Genomic DNA, 17,520 nt, shown 5'->3' with positions numbered 1-17,520 from the left:
ATTGCTAAAAATGATAGCAAACTGTGGCTGTAACAGTCATGATTAGGGATGGCTGAGAGAGTAAATCCCTTGGTAATGAGTTATGAGGAGTGTGAAAGGGTGGTAATCAGGAGTTGTCAGGGCATGGACGCTCCATGGTCAGGAGTGTCAGCTTGTGGTCAGGAGCAGGGCTCTCCACGTGGTGCTCACATGAGTGCCCTGCTGACGTTCAGTGACCGAGGGCCGAGCTTCGTGTTTTTTCTGATTATTTTTTTTCTTTATAGAAGATTTACTGGATGGTGTTCTTGAATCCGATGATGATGAAGATGAAGACGATGAAGTAAGTTGAAGGCTCTTAAAACAACACAAAAGCTCTGCTGTACTCCTCTGTGTCCCAAACACTTAGGCAGAAGTGGAGTCGTCCTTCCTCTGTGCTTTTCCTGGAAGTTCTGGGGTTAGTGGAGACTTGGTGTGTGGTTCTGTCACCCTCACATGAAGTCTCATATGGCTGCTGCCGTCCTCCACAGCCTCTCTCCAGGTGGCTGGCATCTTCCACTGCTCCAGCCTGGACTTTTTGTGGGTCAAAAGCTGGGCTCCCAGAAGGAAGGAGCAAACGTTTCTCAGCCTTAAGTCTCAGGACAGCACTCCTTCAGCATTCTCCTCAGCCTGCATCTAAGCCCAGTCCAGACGGGGGAGTCGACACAGACCTTGTAACACATGCACACGCCACAGATGGAGCATTGCACCTCCTCTAGCTTCAGGAGGAGGGAAAAATGGTTCTCTCTCTGTGAGGTTTTTGCTCTCATGTCCTCCCCTGTTTCCTTGGTGACAGGAATGATGACAAATAGGCCATGATGAGATGCTCTGGACTAAAGAGCCCTGGTTTTGTTTGGAGCTGGCAGACCCAAACATTCTACTGTCCTATGTTTATTCTTTGGGTGTAGGTTTGCCGGCTATGACAAACCTGGCCCCGTCCTCAGAAGTTAGTTGGCATGCAGAGTCTGAGTGGGGTACTGTAGAGAACCATAACTTGGAGGCTGCAAGCAGCGGCTCAGATGATAAGGTTCTGTGTAGCTTTCCCTTCAGACCTAGAAGGTACAGACATGTCATCCTATCATTTTTGTGGTGACAGCATGGCTTATCTTCATTCTGTACATGGGGAGCAGTTAGTACAAGATCTGAACGCTGGGAACTCTATGGGGAGCATCTGCCCCATACATGGATGTGAGAAGATGGACATATAGTTGTGGTTCTGTTGTCAGTTTAAAGTGTTCAGGAAAAGCAAGTTTGTATTCCCCGGAGGCATTGGTTAGGCCATAGTTACTAAGCATCTGCCAAGGTAACGAACTTCTCCAGCAGCCCTGTAACCTGCCTGCCATTCCTTTTCTGGGCTGCAGGTGGCACCAGCAGGCACTCTTGCTTCTCTTCCTGCCTGATGGAGCAAGGGAGCCCCAAATCTAGCCACCGTCCTCTCCATGAGGACAGAGACCAGCCCTGTGCCACAGGAAAGCTGCTGTGGTGAAACTTGGCTTGGTGGAGTCAGCAGACTTTTGTAGAAAGGAACGCTGGTGATGTGTCATGCTGGGATAGCCACATGGTCTCAGTTTGAACCACTCAGTCCTGCCCTTTAACATACAGTGGCTGTTGTGAAACCTGGCTATTTGTGGACACTAAAAGTTAGAAGGCTGTATAATTTTCATGTCATTTAATCTTGTTTTTAGTATTTAAAAGCTTAAAATTTGTCATTCTCAACTAAACATAGTTACCTGCTTTCAAGGGAGTTGCTGCCATCCTTCCAGTAGAGCTGACACAGCCGCTGTGCTTCACTGGAGTAAGGCGCCCACTTTGTACCTGACCCTTGATCCTTTAGCATAGATTTGAGTTAATCGTTTTATTTCATTGACTTTTTGTCACTTATCTAAAAACAATTGCTGTCAAGGTGTGTTATTTCCCCTTCTTTGGGGACTTTGGTGTTTCTCTGGTTTATTTGGATGATTTGCTTGATATTGTTTGGAGACCAGGTCCTGGATCTTGCCCCAGCTTCCCAAGTGCTAGGATGGTCACCATGCCTGGCTTGTTCAATTGTTTTGTCACCAATCCTTTAGCTTTGTATTATAATGAGAACTCATTTGGTCCAAGCATGCTGGTTAGTCATGGGAATTCAGCTTGTGCGCATTTCCTTTTGGCAGTGTTGCAGTGAGCTATGAAACACACACGGACAGCGGGCTCTGGAGTTGCTGCTGCTCCATAGGTTTTTCTTTTCAGCACTGTCTTTGTCAGGGAGGGCCTCTGCTGCTGTGACACAACACAGTCAGAACTGTAGAGGAGGGGGGTATCTGGCTTAGCTTCCACATCACAGTTTGTGATCAACGATGTTAGGGTAGGCACTGTGTAAGTGGGATCCTGGAGGCAGGAGATGAGGAGAAGCCATGGAGTGCTGCTCACTGGCTTGTTCCTCATGGCTTACTTGGTTTGTTTTTATACACTCTGGACCACCTGACCAGAGACAGCACCTCCCACAGCAGGCTAGACCCTTCCACATCATCATCAATCAAGAGAACGTACCAGACTTGCCTACAAGCCAATACGATGGAAACATTTCTCACTTGAGGTTCCTCTTTGCAGATAACTCTAGTTTCTGTCAAGTTGACAAAAAACAACAATGACCAGGACTGAGGTTGGCACTTGAAAACATTTGTTGCAGAAGTTTCCTAGAAGAGGTTTTGTAGGAACAATGGAAGGACAGGACCAAAAGTGACACCGATGAATGCCTGGGCCAGCAGATCTGGGCTTCCCTCCTCAGTGACCCTCTCAGTGTACTGCCATGTTTTAGCAGGGGCCACCTGGGGATGTAAAGCCAGGCATTATGGGTGTAACTGTTCAGATAGTCAGGGAACAAAAAAGAGTGACAGATACTTAAATGTGAGGCTTGAGTGGCCGAGCCATTGTTCCTCTCATAGTGACAGCTCTGAAGCAGATAGCATGGTCAGTGTACCACTTAATTAGCAGTGCAAAAATTGTTTTTTAATTTGATGTTTAGACCCCACTCGAAGGCTGAGGTCAGCGGCAGCTGCTTGCTGACATGGGTCTGCAGAGTCATCAGGCACGAGATGAACTATGCTTGCCTTGCCATATGCAGAGCTGAGAACTGCATTTGCAGCATTCTGCTTCACTGTAAGCCCTTAAGGGGACTCGGATGCAAAATCTAGTTTTTCTTTCTAATGTCTAGAAATGCACCTGTTATCTAATGTGCAGAAACCTCAGTTACATTGAATATCCACCCGTATAGAGCTAGCAATACATCTTCAGACTTACAGACCACATAGGGAACATTGTAGTGAAGACAAACATAGCTGGGTGTGGGAGGCTAGCACTCAGGAAGGAAGCCGAGGCAGGAGGATGTTGAGTCCAAAACCAATATGGGCTACGTAGCAATACCTTGTCTCAAAAAAATCATAAATTTAATGTGAACAGTGCTTAAAGCAAAGCAAACATATAAACCTCCACGCCTGTGAGTTACAGACACACATATGTGCCCATGCAGCAGAAAGGTGTGGAAAGCTACACCCTCTTTATTGACATTTTTATTGCAAAGGGGGAAAGGAATGAGGAAGCGTGGGTGGGAGGTTAAGACAGGTCTTGAGCCTGTCCCAGGACTGCAGGCTGTCCAGCAGGGGGGAAGTAAGAAAAGGACAGTGGATATAGTAGGGCCGACATCAATTGCAGTTTGGGGTGTTGGATTGATGGGGCAAAAGCTCCCCTACAGTAAACTGAAGAGCATGAGAAAATGGCAGTGCTCAGGGTACCCCACTCTGCACACAGTGTGAACACATGCAGGAAAGGGGGAAGGAAGAAGGGGCATTTTGGTTTGGTTTAAGAAAGGATAAAACAGCATATCCACCCACAGCTGCCAGAAGACATGAGACTAGACAGTCAAGGTGAAGAGTGGAGGGCCTCAAAGGACACAGTTCTCATTATTATTATTATTATTATTTTTTTTTTTTTTTTTTTTTTTTTTTTTTTGTGGCTCATAAGGCTCCAGACCCATCTGGAAATGCAGTCACAAGAATGGGCAGTGCCAATTCACGGCTAGAGAAGGATTCAGATGCTTTGGAGAATTGTGTAATTTCACATGCTTATTTTATTTTATGTGCAGTAGTGTCAAGGTGTCAGATCCCTTGGAATTGAGGTTACAGACAGTTGTAAGCTGCCATGTGAGCGCTGGGGATTGAACCCGAGTCCTTTGGAAGAGCAGACAGTGCTCTTAACCATTGAGCCATCTCTCCAGCCCCACATGCTTAATTTTATGATTAACATGTGCATGGTGCTACTCAAGGGCCAGAAGCCCGGGTCCAGTGTCCTCACCCCCAAGGAGGTTTCCTTAGTATATGCTTGGATGAGGCTCATGGCTTTAGGTGGAAATAAAATGCCTTCCAGTACTATTTGAGAAGATTGATTTTAGGGCAAGTATTCTCTCCCTTTTAACAAAATAGGTGCTAATGCCAGGGGCAGCCAGCCGTGCACATTTGCTAGAGGGAGCCCTGTAAATAACCCAGCTTCCTTCCTCCTATCTTTATTATGTAGTGAACAAATATTTAAGGACCTTGAAGTAACCATGTTCTAGGAAATACAGAAGGATTAAAAAGAAAAAAATATCCCATGAGAATATGTGTGGTTTACAATACCTCCCCAGAGGAAATGGCAATGGTCGTGAGCCCAGGAGTTGCCACTGTGTGGCATTGCCAGATGGCCACTTCTGCTGAAGCACCTCGCCCGTGTTCCTGCCTGTGCTCTGCCCTGGGCTCAGCACTCTTCCATTCTCACACATGAGCAGGTACACAGGAGAAAGGTCACGCGCCAAGTTCCTGAAGCTAGTAAGTGAGCAGTGGAGCTGGGATTCATACTCACATGGTGTGAGGGGACCCTGGGGCCCTCCCGTCAGACACTGGTAGACAACACGTGATAGACAAGATAGACAGCAGATAAAGGGGAAGGAAATGGAAAGTGCTGTGGCGGGAGGGGAGGGTTCTAGAATGAAAGATAGGGCCTGGGTCAAGAAAAGCCTAAGGTGGAAGCTTTGGGTTGAAGGAAGGCACACACCAGAGACAGGAGACCACAAAGCATATGCTTGGCTCTCCCCGTCAGCCCCCACCCAGGAAAGGATGCTTATTACCTAGGCGTACATGGGCTTGCTCGGAAACACACAGACATGCGCATACATATGCTCCCATCTGTATGTTTTGGGAGTTTTGCAGATAGAGATCTAATAAAAATATACAGGTGTGTACATATGCACAATATGGTCTTTTCCTTTTGTTAATATTCTTTGGGAATCCTTCTGAGTCAACTGATGTTTCTTGGTGTGAGGGGTGTGCAGTTGTCCAGATATTGCTGCTTCAAGCAGTGCTAGAGAAAACATAAACATCTCATTTTCTGGAGCTTTTATTTATATGGGCTCTTGCTTGCTAGGTCATGATATATATTTTTTTTCTCCTTTATTTACTCACTTTATATTCTGATCACAGCTCCCTCGCTCCTCTCCTCCCAATTCCACCCTCCTAACCTCTTCCCCCATTCTCCCCTCCCCTTCTTCCCACAGAAAGGAGACCCTGCCCCCTCAAACCCTCCTCAAGGGGTGTGTGTGTGTGTGTGTGTATGTATGTATATATGTGTATATATATACATATATATGTATGTGTGTGTGTGTGTATGTATGTATATATGTGTATATATATACATATATATGTGTGTGTGTGTGTGTGTGTGTATATTACAATAGGTTTCTCCAGATTGATTGAGACAAGATCTCATGGTACCCAGGCTGGCCTTGAGCTTTGTATTTACCTGAACTAATATTTTTTTATCCTCTGCCTCCTAGCTGCTGAGTTTCCAAGGTGTGTGTGCTATTGTGTCCTTTTATGTTTTGGTTTTGTGCAAATTCCCTTCTTTAAAATATATATATATAATATGGGCATTATAGTTCTTCTTAAGACAGCTCTGTAATTTGTGGTTTCATCTTAAGTTATCTAATTGGCTGGGATGTTGTTGCTCATGTCAATGCCTTATGACCTTTCTGTAGGTTCAGTAGTGACGTCCCACTTAATACGAGGCTTCTCTTTTCTTGTTGTGTCTAGCTAAAGGCTTTGTAAGTTTTGTTCATCTTTTCTCAGGGTCAGTTTTTTTGTTTTGTTTTCTGTTTTTTCATTTTGTCCATCTCTCTCTGTTTTTTGTTATTTCCTTTCTTCTGTTAACATCAGTTTTAACATGGTTGTTTGTTTGTTTTTGGTTAGGTTATGGACTTGAGGTCTTTTTATCTAAACAGTTGTAGCTGTGTTTCCCTTTGAGCACAGCTTCTGCCCGTGTTTGATTTGTTTGTCTGTTTGCGTCTAAGAATTTTCTAGTTTTCTTTGAGATTCCTTCTTTGGCCCATTGATTATTTAAGAATGTTTGTTATCAAGCCCCTCCTAAGCAGTAGGCCCAGTTTAGGGAAGTAGCTCCTGGGGACCTGCTGTAGAGGCTGTGGTGCCCTCTTCCTCTCCTCATGTCTCCTGTCTCTGCCTCCTGAGCCTCCTGTGCCAAGTGCTCCCCTCCACCCCCGTGTGATGTTCACCCCACCCTCTGGCCCAAAGCAAAGAAGCCAGTGGACCTTGGATTGAAACCTCAGAGGCAGAACAAAGCTTGCCTCCTGTAGACTAACTTTCTCAGCTGTTTGTAACAGTGACAAAGTAACTGGCACGCCTGTGTATCTTTGTGCTCTCTGTGGTGTCACCCTTGCTGCTGCCGCCCCTTCTGTGCAAATGTCAGAAGTCCGGTTGTTCCAGGATTCACCATAAGCATCAACAGGTGCAGGCAAGACTTTAAATATTTCACTTGAGTTTTGTTGCCAAGTGTGTAAAGATCATTGGTGATCAGTCACTGTTGACCCTGAATATTCAGAATAACAAATGCAGACATCACTCTGATGTCATCAGACATCAGCCAGTAGACTGTTGACTCAGGGCTAGCGTTTGCAGCTTGGCCTTTGGTTCACAGGCTCTTGTCGCCATGGCCTCTGTGTCCTTTCCTGACTTGACCCCCATCCGCACTGTGCAGTGCAGTCACCACGCAGGGTGCTCTTGTGTCTGTAGCCAGGGTCTTCTGGGTACCTCCCCGCCGTGTTCTTCAGGGTCTGTGTTTTCAAAACTTTGGCAGGCATGGGCAATTTTAGATTCATAGTTAAAAAAAGCACAGAGATCCTGTATATCCCTCAGACAGCTCAGGGATCTTAAAATTTCTGTTTTGCTTAGATATTTTATTCCCTTTCTTGTTAAATTCTGAATAATTGTTTTCCAAATTATACTCTTAACTGATATTATAATACTGTCCAGATATCTTCTGCTGCCTAAAGGTATAATAGAAATCTGGGAAAGAAGTCAGGCTCATGGAGGTGTGCACCTTTAATTCCAGTACTCAGAAGGCAGAGGCCAGCAGATCGTGTGACTATGAGACCAGCCTGGGGTTACAGTGAGTTCCAGGCCAGCCAGAGATACACAGTGAGACTCTGTTTCAAAATGAATAAGCAAATAATAAATAAAATAAAACAAGGAAAGGTAGCTTTGACCATATTTTTAGTGATTTTCCTTTTTTTGTTTGTGTGTGTTTGTAGATGTGTATGTGTGTACATGTGTGTATAGGTGTGTATAGGTGAGTGTAGGCGTATGGATAGGTGTGTATGTGTGTAGGTGTGTGTAGGCGTATGGATAGGTGTGTATGTGGGTGTGTGGGGGTGTGTTGGGCATTGTGTATGGGGTGCATGTATGTGTGTAGAGGTGTATATAGATAGGCATCTGTAGGCCTGGATGTGTATGTAGCTATCTGTAGGGGTGCATGTGTGTAGGGGTGTGTATAGGCATCTGTAGGCATGTATATGTGTAGGGCTGTGTGTATAGTTGTGTGTGTGTACGCATGTAGGATGGGATTCCTCATTGAAACCTGGGGTTCACCTGATTAGGCTAGGCTGGTGACCAGTCAACCCTATGGATTCCCCTGTCTCCACATCCCTAGCGCTAGGATTGCAAGCGTGTTCCACCACACCCGACTTTTAATGTGTGCTCTGGGGATCAAATGTGGCTCCTCACACTTGTTCATTAGGCACTCGACAGACTAAGCTATCTCTTCTGCCCGGAATTCCCATTAAAATTATTCCTAGACATTTATTTTATGTGCACAAAGGTTTTGCCCTCGGGTATATGTATACCACATGCATACCCGATACCCAAGAAGCCCAGAAAAAGGTGTCCGATCCCCCAGAACTGGAGTTCTGGATGGTTGTGAGCCACCATGAGGGCGGGATACTTGAGAACTGAACCCCGGTCCTCTGAGAGAGCAACAGCACTCGTAAGAGCAGTGCTCTTGACTGCTGAGCCGTCTCTCCAGCTCCGTGTTTTCCATTTTTAAAAATATTATTTGTTTGTTTGTTTTATATGCATTGGTGTTCAGCCTGCATGTATGTCTGTGTGAGGGGTCGGGTCCTCTGGAACTGGAGTTACAGACAGTTGTGAGCTGCCATGTGGGTGATGGGAATTGAACCCAGGTCCTCTGGAAGAGCAATCAGTGCTCTTAACCACTGAGCCATCTCTGCAGCAGACCAGTGTTTTCCATCTCTATTTTACGACTTCGTCTGGAATCTTTAGATAAATTCCTTCCTTCCAGAAATCGGCACTCCCACCCAAACTCTGGATCCCTAAAGGATTGGGAATTTAAAACAGAGTAGTGGTAAACCGGCGATGTGTTTTCCCTGGGCTGTTGCAGCCCGTGCTTACAGGGTTTCTCCATCACTTTAAGGTCTTGTGTACTGTCCTTCAAGTCCCAGTCCTCGAATACCATGTGACTTGTGTCACTGTTGAGTCACCTTCTTTCATATTCCATAAACTTTGGAATTAATGCAAACATGAGTAAATTCAGATGTGTTTTATTTAAGTATAATGGCCAAATTAATTGTATTAGTGTTATAGTCTGGTTTTGGTAGAGCCTCACACAACTCACGCAGTGAAGATAAATCAGAATTAAATACAAGTCTTGAGCTGGCAAGATGGCTCAGCTGGTAAAAAGCACTTATTGTATAAGCCTAATGAACCGAGTTCCATCCTTGGAACAACCCTTGTCCTCTGATCTCCATACATGTACTGAGGCATGCATACACACACACACACACAATAATAATGAAAAATTTTTTCAGAAATTTTGTCTTGAAGGTAAGAGGTCCAAGATAGAGCTGAGTGAGATAGGGACAAGCAAGTTGAAGCTATATAAACCTTTCTTTTCTTTTTTAATTTGTTTGTTTTGGAGACAGAGTTTCTCTGTGTAACCAGCCCTGGCTGTCCTGGGCTTGCTTTGGCTTTGTAAACCAGGCTGGCCTCAGACTCACATTGATCTGCCTGCCTTTGCCTCCCAAGTGCTGGGAGTAAAGGCATGCGCCACTGTGCCAGCTGAAGCTGCATAAACAATATGAAGACTAAGCTGGTGAGAAGGTGCAATTCGTCAAGGCGTTTGTCTCACAAGCTTGGTGACCTGAACTAAATCTCCAGACCCCGTGGAAAGGGTGGAAGAAGGGAACTGTATACAGTTGTCCTTTGACTTCCACACCATTATGTGTGTGCCTACACACACTAATAGTAATAATATAGCTGGTTAATCTTTTAAGATGGCTGTCAAGATGCTCATCAGGTAAAAGCCCTTGCCTTCCACAGCCTGGTGACCTAGGTTGTGATCCCCTGAGCTCATATAAAGGCAGAAAAACAGAATTGACTTTCACATGTGTGCTGTGGCATGTGTGCCAGCATACACACATGTCTGCACACACAATAATTATGTTAAGCAAAAAAGACTAAGATCTGAGGTTGGAGAGATGGCTCATTGGGAATCTGGAGCCCTTTGTCAGTATTCAGGATGCCCCTACCCTGGCCTACATTGCCAGATATGGAGGCAGAAGAGATGGGATTATAAAAAAAATTGTAGGCTTTGTCAGTTCAACAACACTTGAAAGTGTGTTCCCACCATTTACAGTCTAGCTTCTAGAGAGTCCGGCACTCACGACCTCCAGCATCGCCTCTTGTTGGGAAATGTTTGCATCTCTCTTTTTCTCCCCATCCCCACTCTCCTGGCCCATAGGCATGAGCACACACTCTAGATGAAAGGGGGCTGTGCTGGGAATGAAGGCAGGGTGGACCAGTGAGCAGGGCTGTGGCTGACCCTCCTAAGATCTTAGTGATGTGGGAAACAGCAACACAGGAAAGCTAGACAATGAACAGAGCACAAGGTAAAGCTCTTGATCCTTTTAAAATTTGTTCTATATCATTAGCTACAGAAGAACTCCATTATCCTCTTTAGATACACATCACCAACACACAACCCTAGGTAGCATCCAAAGGAGAGACATGCTATGACACAGTGGACCTTGCACGAGGGTCCTAGAGGCAAGAGGGAAGTAGAGGAACATGGTCACAAGGCTTACCTGTGGTTTCATGAGCACAGCAGACTTAGCATTGCTGCGTTTGGCTCATTCTAGGGAGTGCTGGGGTATACTTGTCTGACACCTGATCCTTTGTGTCTTAAGTAGGGTCTCAGTTGCTATGAAACATCATGACCAAAAGCAACTTAAAGAGGAAAAGGTTTGTTTCATCTTACAGCTTGTAGGCCATCATCCCGGAAAAGTGAGGACTGGCTCTCAAGGCAAGGAACTGATGCAGAGGCCATGGGGAGCACACTTACTGGCTGGTTCTTTATGGCTTCCTCAGCTTGCTCTCTTTAGGGTTGGCACCACCCACAGTAGGCTGGGCACTCCCGTATCAGTCTTTAATCAATAAAGTGCCCCACAGACTTGCCTACACGCCAACCTTTGGAGGCATTTTCTTAATACACCTAGGTTGGTGTCAAATTGACAAAAACCAACAGTTTGCCATTCTAGGTGGGTGGTAGCCAAGAATGAAGAAGAGAGCTGGGGTGTGTCTTGTTTTGTTCAGCTTCCAGGTAGTTTAGACACCGGCTAGCTGGGAGGGACAAGGTTTGCAATGTCCCAGACATGAAAGCATTTAGTAGAAGCAATGCAAACATTGTTACTCTGACTCACACAGCCTGTTACACTGAAGGCTCACATCTTTGCAGGTCTCCCAGACCCTTTCCTGCTTCTCCCACCTGTCCACCAGCCAGAGCTGGTACAGTTGTCACAGTGACATCTGGCCATAGTTCTTTCACATTAACCCTCATCTTGTTTTTTGAGACAGGGTTTCTCTGCGTAGCCCTGGCTGTCCTGAAACTGACTCTATAGAGCGAGTTGGCCTCATCTCAGAGACCTGGCTACCTCTGTCTCTGTCTGTGCTGGAATTAAAGTGTGTCACCACTCCCAGCTAACCACACCTTTCAAACATAATTTTTATCAAAATCTCAAGGAAGAACTTAGCGTTTTCTGAGAAAAGGATGGTGCGCCTGTCCTGATTTAAATGGCTGGTTATACAGCAGCCAAGAACTCACCAGAAGGGCCCGTTGCAGCAAGCATACAGAAATGGGGACCCATGGGATCTGTTGTATAAGGAAGAGAAGGAAGGAGCAGAGCTGTGTGGCATCAGAGGTCGCGTTCACTGGAGACTCTGCAAGCTCAGTATGTGTGCATACAGGCAGTGTTCGCTGGGTGCTGGCTGTGTGCAAGCCAAGTTCAGGAGTTTCACCCTTATTTGCTATTGTTGGTTTGGGGTTTGGTTTTATGAGATGGTCTCACTATATAGTGTATATTGGCCTCAAAATCTTCTGAGTCTCCCAAATGCTGGGATTATAGGCATATATCTTCACATCTTGCTCCAAACAAGGCTAATTTTAGCCCAATTTTCTAGATGAGAAAAGCAGAACTTGGAGAGGCACAGAAACTTACTTGGCGGCCCAGAGTGGTAATTGGTAGAGATGAAATTGAACCCAATCTGGTAGATCATGTGTACCTAGCCTCCACTTCCGTACAGCCTTGAATGAGGAGTAGTTCAGAGCCTGGCCAAGAAAGGAAGTGCCCCTGAAGGTGGAGTCAAGAGGAGTTGGGAACTAAGAGCATGGCATTAAGAGCCCCAGACTGTTAACTTTCGGTGTTTAATTGATGTCTATGCTCATGCACAAGTGTATGAAGTGCCCAGGGAGACATAAGAGGTCATTGGGTCACCTGGAACGGGAGTCGGGGAAAGTAGTTAGCTGTCTTGCAGGTATTAGGAATGAAACCAGTGTCCCCTGGAAGAGCAACCAGTGCCTTTCACTGACGCCAACCCCAAGGGTGGAATAATTTCAGATGGGAAGCACACTGTCCTATCTGGCTAGAAGAGGAAATTAAGGGCCACTTCCCTCCCAGTGACCTGAGTTGCAGGGCAAAGACAATTGAGGACTCAGAGTCTCAGTTCCCCTCAACACTTTCACTCACACACAACCTGCAAGATTGTTCACCCACCTGAAGTTTCTTCAGGACTTGCATCCAAAGAGGCACCAGTTAGTTAGACTTTCATGAATCACCTTGGCTGATAGTCACCTGTTGTGGCCAGCTTGCTTGGTGTGGGGTAGCTCATGTTTTCAACTTCCCAGTACTTAATAAGCAAAGAAACATTTGTCCTGTGTCTGTTTTACTTGCAAGGCTTTTCCATTATTCATTCAAGTCAATAAAGAATTCAGTTTTTCCCAGTTAAGGCTTTCGCACTTTTTGGTACCCTTCCAATTTCTACAGTCACGTATTTCTGCAGCACAGCTCCTGGGCTCCCAGACCATGGCTGGGATGGACTATCCAACACGCTGACTCATGGCTGCTGCCCTCATTTCCACTCTAGTTTCTATGGAAACAGACATCAGATGGCTCAAAACACGGTGCGGGCTCGAAGATGCACCTCAGGCTTCCTAGGCATTTACAAACCATATTCGTCCATATCATTTCCACAGAAACTGGGAAGAATTACATGTATCATTTTAAAGTAAAATTTCTTTTATTCTTTGACAAATCCATACATGTACACAACATATCTTGATCGTACCTTTCCCCAGTACCCTAGCCCAGCATCCAAATATGTTCCCTTCCCTTCACACTTCCTCTCTCTCTCTCTGTCCATTGAGTCCAGTTAAAGCTGCCTGCTGAAATGTTGACTGAGCTTGTGCAGATAAACAAAGCTAGAGTGAGCTGATGAGTACCATGGCCATGTTATGTCTGGAAGACATTTCACAGCATTCCTCCTCATTCTCTGTCTCTCAAAGTCTTTCCTCCCCCTTTTTCAAGAGGTTCCCCGAAACATAGTTAGGGGTGGAAGATGGTTAGATGTGCCACTTAGGGCTTAGTAGTCACTTGCTCTTCTCTCTTTGACTTGTTGAGTGTGCACTAACTGCTGACCATGGCAGAGGGAAGCATCTCTGGCCAGGGCTGAAGATGGAAGTAACATACATACTCAGAAGACAATTGGACAGCATGTCAATTTAGCAAGACAACGGTAACTGGCCTCCTGACCTGCTCTCTTCCAACTGCTGCCCTAGAGCCTGGGACCTCCTGAACCATGGGTTTTGACCAGGTTTAGAGTACCAGGCTTGAAAGCCCTCCTGTGGGATAAGGCCTCAAATTCAATCCAAAGGTGTTTGGTTACTCCTGTGGCTTCTGTGCTACTGTTGTATCAGGGAACACATCTTGCCTAGCAGGTGGCTGTTGTAGCATAAAGAACTCTACTTTGGGTAATACTGTTGATGGCTTTTGCCCCCGCAGCTTGCATAGCACTTTCTGGCACTGTGGAAGCAAGCCAGTGGGAGGAAGTTTTGGGGTCAGTTCAAGCATGGTTTCTCTACGTCCTGCAACCAGACGGCATTGTGATTTTGGCAATACAGTCACACTATCTAATACTGGTGAGCAGCCAAGAGCAATTGCAATAGCTGTGTTGTTTGAGAGCTCTGGGGCTCCTTGCCCTCATAAGTTATCTCACTGGCCCTAAGAGTTTCAGTAATAAACCATGTCTTCAAGGGTGAAGCATTGCCCACCGATGCAGGGTACCTATTTTAAACTCTTATTTGTTTCTATATTTTACGTATATGAGGTTCCGCCTGCGTCTGTTCATGTGCACCACATTCATGAGGTGTCTACAGAGGCCGGAGCTGGTATCAGAATCCTGGAGCTGGAGGTGCAGATGATTAGGGTTCTCACGTGGGTGCTGGGAGGCAAACCAAGGTGCTCTGCAAGAGATGTTCTCAGCCACCGAGCACATCTGCACCCCTTCTGTTGTTGTTTTCATGTTCTTATTTTACGTGTGTATGTGCTTTGCCTACTTGTGTCTGTGCACCATGTGTGTGCAGAGCTCACGGAGGCAAGAAGAGGGTGTCGTAGCCCCTGGGACTGGAGCAACAGATGGTTGTGAGCCACCATGTGAGTGCTGGGAACTAAAACAAACTGGGTCACCGGAAGAGCAGCTAGGCTGGGCATGGTGGGACATGCCTGTGATCCCAGCACTCTGAGATGCAGAGGCAGGTGAATCTCTGTGAATTTGAGGCCAGTCTAGTCTACAGAGTTAGTTCCAGGACAGCCAAGGCTATACAGAGAAACCCTGTCTTGAAAAAAAAAAAAAAAATCATGTTTGAGCTTTTTGTTGCTGTTGCTTAAAGGCTTATTTTGTATGAATGAGTGTTTTGACTGCATGTCGGATGGAAGGGGAGGAGAACTTCCCCTATCACGTACCATGTGCATACTTGTTGCCCCAAGGCAACAAATGACCAGAAGAGATCATTAGGTCTCCTAGAACAGGAGTTACAGACAGTTGTGAGCTCTTACATGGGTGCTGGAAACGGAACCCATGTCCTCTGCAAGAGCAGCAAAAGCTCTCAACAACTGGTGAGCCATTCCTCCAGCCCCGGAAATCAGCATTTATTGTGAAAGAGGAAGGAAGCTAAAAAAAAAAAAAAAAAAACAAAAACATCAACTTTACTGATTTACAAAGAAAGTTAAAACTGCCTAATGAACTTTGAAATTTATTTACTGTCTGAGCAGTGCTGGCACATACCTTTAATCCCAGCACTTGGGATGCAGAGGCAAGTGGGTCTTTATGAGTTTGAGGCCAGCCTGGTCTACAGGGCCAGTTTCAGGACAGCCTGGACTGCACAGTGAAATCCTGTCTCAAAAAAACCACCATCACCATAGAGCTTTCCTGTCTCTAAGGTTGAACTGAGCCTCAGAGCACTGGAACCAGGCAACTTTGCAGCCTTCTAGGTGAGGAAGCCTTTCGGGGAAGCCATGCCTCATCCATTAGTCTCCAGGGCCCTCCCTGCACGCGTCCAGACCACCCTGCTTGTGTTAGTTTCTTTATATGGACCAATTATTGACTACCACAAACTAGGGCTGCCCTCCTCCCAGTGCGTGCAGCATTCTCCAAGTGACCTGTGTCAAGTGTGGAGCTGTGAGGTCTGTGAGCAGCCTGCCTGTTCCTGTGCCTCTTGAGCTCCTGAAAAGGCTGTGACTCTCTTCTCACTGTCACCAGCTTCACACAGGACAAGGCCCCATGACTCATGTGTCTGAAAGCGCTTGCAGCTTCCCTTTCATTTCCTGTTCTGTCCACATCCTGCCCTAAGCCTGTCTGATTGGCAGCCGTCTGCCTTCCCAGCCTTCCACGCATGTGGACCACAGACCCTCTTAGAGCAGGGAATGGATCATGAGGGCATATGATCACTAACCCTTTAATTGAAGAGATAGTCTCCTTTTTAAAATAACTTTCCTTTACTTTATGGGCATGGGTTTTCTTGTCTTCATGTATGTCAGCGCACCCTGTGTGCACAATGCACACAGAGGTTAGAAGAGGCTGTCATACTCCCTGGGTGTGAGTTCAGATGGCTGTGACCCACCATGTGGCTGCTGGGAATTGAAACCAGGTCCTCTGAGAAAGCAGCCAGTGGTCTTAACCACAGAGCCATCTCTCCAGCCCCTCTATCTTTAAAAACCTTTCTATTTTTATTATTTTTCGTTATGTATTGTGTAGGCATGTGCACCTCAGTGCAGATGCCTGTAGAGAAGTGGAGCTACAGGAGTTGTGAACCTCCTTTTGTGATTGCTGGGGATCAAACTTGGCCCTCTGGAAGAGCTCTTAAATGCTGAGCCAACCGTCTCTCCACACCCTGAAGGAACATTCTAAACTTTGCAGAAAGTACAAAAGACCATTCAGTGGACAACTGTGGTTCTGCCCTTTCTCTCTTCCCCGTTGGCCCCTGTCTTCCCATAAAACTAAGGTGTAAACACCGTGGCTGATTCTGTACTTTCATGGTTTTCTTTTTAATTTTGTACTAAAATGATGCTATGGGAAGGGAGTTGTCCACATACCACAGCACACATGCGGGAGTCAGGAGACAACCTGCAGGCATCGCTTCTCACATTTCACCATGTGGGTATCAGGGGTTGAACTTGGGTCTTTAGGCTCGGCAGCAAGCACCCTTACCCATGAGGCATCTTGCCAGCCCTTCTACCTTTGTTTGATTGGTTTGATTTTTCAAGACAGGGTTTCTCTGTGCAGCTGTGGCTGCCCTGGACTTGCTCTGTAAACCAAGCCTGGAACTCTCTGGAACTCACAGAGAGTCTGCCTGCTGGGGATTAAAAGTGTGTGCCACCACGCCTGGCTCTCTTGTGATGTCTTTCTTTCTTTCTTTCATTCATTCATTCATTCATTCATTCAGGCTGTATGTGCGTACCTGTGTGTATGTCTGTGCACCACATGTGTGCCTGGTAACTTAGAGGGCAGAAGGTGACATCCAGTCCCCCAAAACTGGAATTGTTATGAGCCACCATATGGCTACTAATTAGAAGCTGAAACTGGATCTTCTTCAAGATCAACAGGGACTTATAAACACTGAGCCATTTCTCTAGCCCAGCTCATGATATCTTTGTATTCCTGTGGGCATCACTGTTTTACGGTTTGCTGTTGTGTGTGATGCTGGAGATGGAACCCAGAGCCTTGTACTTACAACCATTCTGCCATGGAGCTATACCTTAGTCCTCGTTTAACTTCACATATGACTTATCAGGTGTAAGTTATTTGCCAGCTTGCTGTTTTCACTCAGCATTCATATTCAACCTTTATTTATACACCACGCCCATCTGGGTCTCTGTGGTGCGGCTTTCTGCCAGGAGAACAGACCTGCGCAAACAGAACAGTGTTTGCTGCGTGAGCATGAGGACCTGAGTTCAGTCCCAAGAACCTATGTAAAAAACCTGGGCTCAGGGTCATACTTCTAACCCAGTGGAAGATAGGAATGGTGACAGGAAGATCCTGGGCTCCCTGCCCAGCCGGTCTAGACTACTTGGCAATCTGCAGCCAGTGAGAAGGGAGCCCTGTCTCAAAACCCAAGCAGACCATGCCTGAGGGTGCACACCTGAAGTTTACCTGGAGTTTCCATGCACACCAGTGCATGTGAACATGCCCCCAAACAACAGTAGCACTTCAGGTTCTTTCCCTTCCCGGGTTTTGCTCAGTGTAGCCAAGAGCTTCCTTTCCGTGTGTGTGTGTGTGTGTGTGTGTGTGTGTGTGTGTGTGTGTG

The 17,520-nt window shown here is 46.1% G+C and overlaps 1 protein-coding gene across 5 annotated transcripts in view; it reads left to right on the top strand.

The window, feature by feature from the left end:
* The window catches only part of Armc9 (armadillo repeat containing 9), a 127,051-nt gene that overhangs the window by 62,559 nt on the left and 46,972 nt on the right, over window positions 1-17,520 (top strand). For all 5 annotated transcript variants that reach the window (XM_055616768.1, XM_055616767.1, XM_055616766.1 and 2 more), the window contains exon 19: window positions 264-319. In XM_055616768.1, the coding sequence (XP_055472743.1) occupies window positions 264-319 (56 nt within the window). The remainder of the gene's footprint in view (window positions 1-263; window positions 320-17,520) is intronic.

This window comes from Psammomys obesus, unplaced genomic scaffold (genome assembly GCF_907164565.1).
Source record: "Psammomys obesus unplaced genomic scaffold, mPsaObe1.curated_primary_1811, whole genome shotgun sequence".
Taxonomy (NCBI): domain Eukaryota; kingdom Metazoa; phylum Chordata; class Mammalia; order Rodentia; family Muridae; genus Psammomys; species Psammomys obesus.
The sequence above is the reverse complement of the archived record's forward strand: the minus strand, read 5'-3'. Positions and strand labels throughout refer to the sequence as shown.